Source organism: Oryzias melastigma, linkage group LG11 (genome assembly GCF_002922805.2).
Source record: "Oryzias melastigma strain HK-1 linkage group LG11, ASM292280v2, whole genome shotgun sequence".
Lineage (NCBI taxonomy): Eukaryota > Metazoa > Chordata > Actinopteri > Beloniformes > Adrianichthyidae > Oryzias > Oryzias melastigma.
Window position 1 is genome coordinate 26,213,300 of NC_050522.1, and position 6,000 is coordinate 26,219,299.

Consider the following 6,000-nt stretch of genomic DNA (forward strand, 5'->3'; position numbering starts at 1 on the left):
GCTCTTTCCGGTGCGTTAGCATCTGGATCGTCGATGTCCTTCATAAGATGCCAACATCTTCAATCCCTTCTTCCGAATTGAAGCCCCTTTTCACAAAGTAAGCCTTAAAATAGTTTTAGCCGTCGCCAATCAAACACTTTCTCCAACGTTAAAGTTACATCTCCCTGAGATCTCACCTGTAGCTTCTTACCTGGTCAGTACGTGCAGTACGTGACGCTTTAGCGCCCGAAAACCCGTCGGTTATCTCCTGATGTGTCTGTTTAAAGTTCCGTGGGTCTCCTTTATGTGGTGACACTCCACTCAAAAACAAACAGACCCCTTCATGTTTACGTTATCTTCCCCTAAAAACACAAAAGTTAACCGACGAAATTATGGTTTACTTGCTAAATAAAAAACTTATTCTAAAAAGTGGGAGAGTTCCGAAGAAGTAAAATCCACAACAAAGAGCCATAAATTTGAACATCAACGGCTGATGAGCGACACTCTGCAGGCTGCAGCCAGGGGGCGGGGCTTCTCGCAGGCTCTCTCGTTTGAGTTGATAAGCTGCAGGTAAACCGACCGGTTGTCGCCCCCTTCTGGACGGGAGTGTCATTACAAGTGTTTCTACTGAGCTCTGTCTTAATTTCAAAAACTTACTTAAAAATACAAATATTTTAAAAATAAGTGCCACTGGGCAAAAATAAAAAAACAGGAAAAAGTAACATTGCTGTTTGTCATTAATCTATACATGCCAGATGATTCTAGTTTTAAACCACAGATATTTCAATAAAAGACCACATTCCTCAATAGCAGCTTTTAGGTAAATAAACCCAAATGTTCCGTTCCATCCCGTTTATTCACACGTTTCAGCTCCGCCTTCCTTTTTCGATCTGTTTAGTTGTACAATATTGCATGTTATTCATAAGCTTTTTTTTTCTTTTTTTGCAATAGAAACAAACTACTGTACAGCTTTATCATATGTAAGCTTTATCCATACTTGAACAGAAATGACATTTAAATATTTCAAACAAAATTTAAAACGAATACCAAATAAATTTTTCATACTCATGGAAGCTTGAAACAGAAAGTTACGTTATTAAAAGTGCCATATAAATAAAAATAATCAGATTATACAAAAGCAAATTATTTCCATTTAAATATAAAGTAATCCATCCGTCATCCAAACCTGCTAAATCTCTTTCAGGTTGTTGCTGGAGCCTATCCCAGCCATTGTTGCATGGAGGTGTGGCTCACCCAGCATGTCACCAGTCGAGTTTGACCAAAAAACACATTTTAGGAAAAGAAAAGAAAAGTACGACTACAAGCGGCTGGGCGCTCCCTTAGAGATAGGGTGAGGAGCTCAGTCACCCGGAGAGAGCTCGGAGTAGAGCCGCTTCTCCTCCACATCCAGTTGAGGTGGCTCGGGCATCTGATCCGGATGCCTCCTGGACGCCTCCCTGGAGAGGTGTTCCGGGGATGTCCCACAGGGCGGAGGCCCCGGGGAAGACCCAGGACACGCTGGAGAGACTATGTTTCTTGGCTGGCCTGGGAACGCCTCGGGGTCCCCCAGAGGAGCTGGAGGAAGTGGCCGGGGAGAGGGAAGTCTGGGAATGTTTGATTAGACTGCTGTCCCCACAACCCGGTCCGGATGAAGCGGAAGAAGATGGATGGATGTAAAATAAAAGTTCAAAAAGGTGCAAAGACAACAGCGGAGCTGTAAAGGAACCAATAAATTAACACGGCCTCTTCATTGGGGGCGGGGCTACAATTACTGAAATCTTTGAGTTGACAGACTAAATATTTGAAATTATTGTTCATGTTTTCTTTTTTTTTTTTCAATCAGAGTCAGAGGAATTATTATCGTCTTCCTTCCATCGTGGTTCTAAAAGTGCAAAGTGTTGGAGTCTCATGGAGCCTCTGTAGATCCACTCTCTGCGCTGGCTTTCCTGAAACAAAGAAAATGTTTAAAAAAATTAATAAATAAACTAACAAATAAAGAATAATGATCAAATATTTCAGACTTAAACTAAAATCAGAATGTTTTCCTAATGTTCATAACAATCTTTTGATTTCTTTTAGTTTTATATTTCTTACTTGTTTAAAGTTTTTATTTGCTGACAACAATCATAAAATGTTGATTCTAACTTTGCCAAAGTTCTGTTTGGAAAACCCCCATAAGTTTCAAAAATCTGAATGAATTGACATGTTTTTTTCCTTTATTATTAAACAAAATAGGTGAAGAATAATGTAACGACACGAGCATTTTTACTTCATCCTGGTGACATGAAACATAACAAACTAAACACAAAAAAAGAACACTACCAACCTGAAAAACGACCTGAACCAAGCTGCAGTCCACGGCCGCCACCTCGCACCTCTGCATCACACCGTTCAGCTCCACCGTGAAGTGCTGTCCGGGCGCGTACTTAAACGTGCGCGGATACGGCCAGTCTCTCAGGTACTGCTTCATGAAACATCTGTGAGCTCCGTCAGGAACGTCGTCCAAAACATCCTCCACTGTCACACAAACAGAGAGGTCACTTCAGGTCGTCGAACTTTCTACAAGAATGATTTAAAACGTCCAGAAAGCAGAACGAGGTTCACTGCATCTATGGAGGCTGCCCCACTTTCTTTGGTGATCGTTTTCTCCAGCCACTGTCATTATCACAAGAAAATGAAGGTGTTTTTTTTTTTTGTTTTTTTTTGTGATCCACTATCTCATTATCAACGGAAAACTAAATTAGTTTTTTCATGATAATGAGACAGTAAGTCTCATTATCATGAAAAAACTAATTTAGTTTTCTCGTAATTAAGAGATCCACTTTCTCATTATCTTGAAAGCAAACATGGTTTTCTCATGAAGAGATCCACTATCTCATTATCATGAAAATTCGAATTTAGTTTTCTCAGAATAACAAGATCCATCATCTCGTTATCATGATGAAAACGAATTTAACTTTCTAGGGATAATGAGATCCACCATCTCATTATCATGGAAAGAACAAATTTCGTTTTCCGTGAAAAGGGTATCTATTATCTCATATCAGGAACCAAACAAATCTAGTTTACTAGTGATAAAGAGATCCACTTTCTCGTTACCATGAAAAACATGAATTTTGTTTTCTTGTGATGAGATCCACTATCTCATTATGATGATAATGAGATAGTGGATCTCGTTATCATGAAAATGAGATCCACCATCACATAAAAATGAAATTTGTTTACTCATGATAATGAGGTAATAAACAATATACTGTTGCATCCCTCTCTTCCTTTCCCACACTGAGATGCTGAGGCTTCAGCTGTTTTGAGTCTTTTTATTTTGTGGTTAACAACTAAAAGATCAAAAGAAAACACTCCCCAAAAGTATTTTTTTATTTTATTTTTTAAATGTGTTTAGTAATGGATTGACGCTCCTCAAATGTCTAAGTTTCTTTTCATGCACTAGCCCCTTCCCTTTATTTCTCTAAAACCCTAAACGACAGATTGAATAACAGAACCCTGGTCCGCTGAGCATCTCTGCGTGGTGCGTTCACTGAGCTCCGAACATTAGCAAACCCAAACAACCTAACTCAGTCCACTACAATACTTTTTTCATTTTAATACAATCTGCAGAAAAAAAAGAAGTTTTTCAGAAAAAAATGTCGACACTATTAAATTAATAAACTATAACTGGATCAGTTCTTCTGGAGTTCAACATTTTCTCTGACAAACTGCTTTGTTTTGCATAAGAAACAAAGCAGTTTATCACAAGAAAATCGACTTCATTTTCTTGTGATAACGAGACAGTGGATTTCATTATCATGAGAAAACAGTTAAATAAGTGGGTCAGGCCGTTTTTGGCTTCTGAATTCATCTGTTAGCAAATTTTTTTTTTTTTTTTTAAAGGAAAGCAACCAACTTCAAATTTTCCTAAAAAGGAAAGCAAAAAAACAAACCACAAATTAAATAAAACTTAAATTGTAAACTATGAAATAAAATCACTTAAGTATTTTTTTAGCTATAGAGTAGAAAAATAGAACCTAAATGATAAAGAAACATCAGATTTCAGTCAACGTTTGATTTAGTATTAAATTAAAGTCGCAAACAGAAACCGCCCTCACTGGTCGATATGTTGCTACACGCCCCTCCCCCTCTGCTAGCCCTGTCAGAGCCGCATTATACAAAAAACTATTTTATCACAACAGCAGCTTTTGTGTTGGTGTTATCTCCATAGAAACCATTTTATTTTTTGGTCACCTGGAGGTGACAAACAGATCTATGTCATTTTTAGAAGAATTTGCAAAAGTAAATTTTTGGATTTCCTTAGCAACAGTGGGTTTTTTGCTAAGGAGGCCCACATTTCCTGTAAAGTCATATCGTATGTTACATTATTTTGTTCAGCTTGAGCGTTTATATATTCAAATTTCTCAACATTCCAGTGATAAATGTGTGAGCAACAGGGGAACACTGCTTTTAAGTGCTGGCAAAATTAGTTTAAAAATAAAAATCCCCCCCCCCCCCAAGTAGGTTCCCAAAGAGACAAGAGGAGTTAGGAAGCGATTGATTGAAATCCCAAGGAGGAGATAAAACTTATTTTTAGAAAATTCACGATGGCTGCTTCTTCTTGAGGTCAAAGATCAATGAAACTTTAGTTTGGTTGTAGACTTAAACTGGTGGCGTGTGTGAGGATTGATCAAACACATTTTAATTAGTTTTTGAGTTTGTGCCAGTGGTCAAAGGTGCAGAAAGAAAGAAAGAACTGTGAAAAGAATTTGGTCTCTCAGTCCAGGACATAAAAATGAAAAGTTTGAACTTACATGGTCTGCAGACCAAATGGAACAGCGGTAATCCCACGTACACCGCTGTGTGATCGTCTACGAAGACCAGGAACCTGAAACCAAACACAGGAAACCATCAGAGTCCAGCTTCCAGCTGTTCTGAAGGTTTTTTTTTCTCCAAACATGAACCTGAACTGGTTCCTTCTGCTGGGGAGCTCGGCCAGGATTCCCGGCCGGAACCGGAACTTGTTGTTTTGACAGCGCACCACCACGCGGGCGCCCACGCACAACTGCTCCACCTTCGGCCGGGAGTCGAAGGCGATGTGGTGTCCGGAGACCACGCACTTCCCTTTCTCTTCAAAGCTCACTCGGTATTTCAGTCGTCCATCCTCTGCATCAAACAAACAGCAGAACTCAGCAGGTGGTCCTCATGCTTCAAGGTCATGAAAACTAAAGGGAAAACGGCTGTGACTGCTTCAGAAAGGTTTATAAAACAAGGTTAAAAACCAGAGATTTCAGAAATCTTGGTATCTAAACGTTCAGCTCGTTGTACTTTTGGTATTTATAAACTTTATAGTTTTTTAAATATTGAGCAAAATATGTACATAAGAAATTAATGAGAAAGTCTTCAAATCCTCCAAAATCTTTGTGCATTTTGAAACTTTTGAACATCTGCAAACTTTTAGCTAAAGACACTATTCACACTTTGAAGTGTTTTAGCAACTACTGGGTACTAATTAGGAATTTAGCTTTATTTTAGCAACATGCTAATTGTTTTTGGCTAATTTAGACAAAATGCTAAAATATTGGCAAATTTGACATTTTTCAAATTTTTTGGACTAATTTGTAGTCATCTAATATTTTAGCATCATGCTAGCCGTTTTGGCTAATTTAGACATTTTACGAGTTTTTTAGGCTAATTTGGAGTTTAGCTAATATTTCTGCATTATGCTAGCTATTTTGGCTAATTTAGATATTTTCCAGTTTTTTAGATTGATTTGCAGTTTAGCTAATAGTTCAACAATATGCTAGTCGTTTTTGCAAAATTAAACATTTTTCCAGTATTTTTTGGGGGGCTAATTTGGCATTTAGGTGATATTTTAACAAGCTTTTGGCTGCAGCATTTTTAGCTAGCTATCAGTTTCAGCGTCTTTAACAGCCACATTCAGTTTACAGCAGAGGTGGGGACTCGAGTCACATGACTTGGACTCGAGTCAGACTCGAGTCATGAATTTGGCGACTTTAGACTCGACTTGGACTT

The 6,000-nt window shown here is 38.3% G+C and overlaps 1 protein-coding gene across 3 annotated transcripts in view; it reads right to left on the reverse strand.

Annotated features, from left to right (window-relative positions):
• Positions 1-1,779: 1,779 nt before the first annotated feature.
• LOC112162674 (histone-lysine N-methyltransferase SETDB1-B) overlaps positions 1,780-6,000 on the reverse strand; it is a 7,335-nt gene continuing 3,114 nt past the window's right edge. For all 3 annotated transcript variants that reach the window (XM_024298542.2, XM_024298541.2, XM_024298544.2), the window contains exons 5-8: positions 4,929-5,130; positions 4,779-4,852; positions 2,306-2,496; positions 1,780-1,925 (exon numbers count right to left, since the gene is read on the reverse strand). In XM_024298542.2, the coding sequence (XP_024154310.1) occupies positions 1,815-1,925; positions 2,306-2,496; positions 4,779-4,852; positions 4,929-5,130 (578 nt within the window). In that variant the 3' untranslated portion in view covers positions 1,780-1,814. The remainder of the gene's footprint in view (positions 1,926-2,305; positions 2,497-4,778; positions 4,853-4,928; positions 5,131-6,000) is intronic.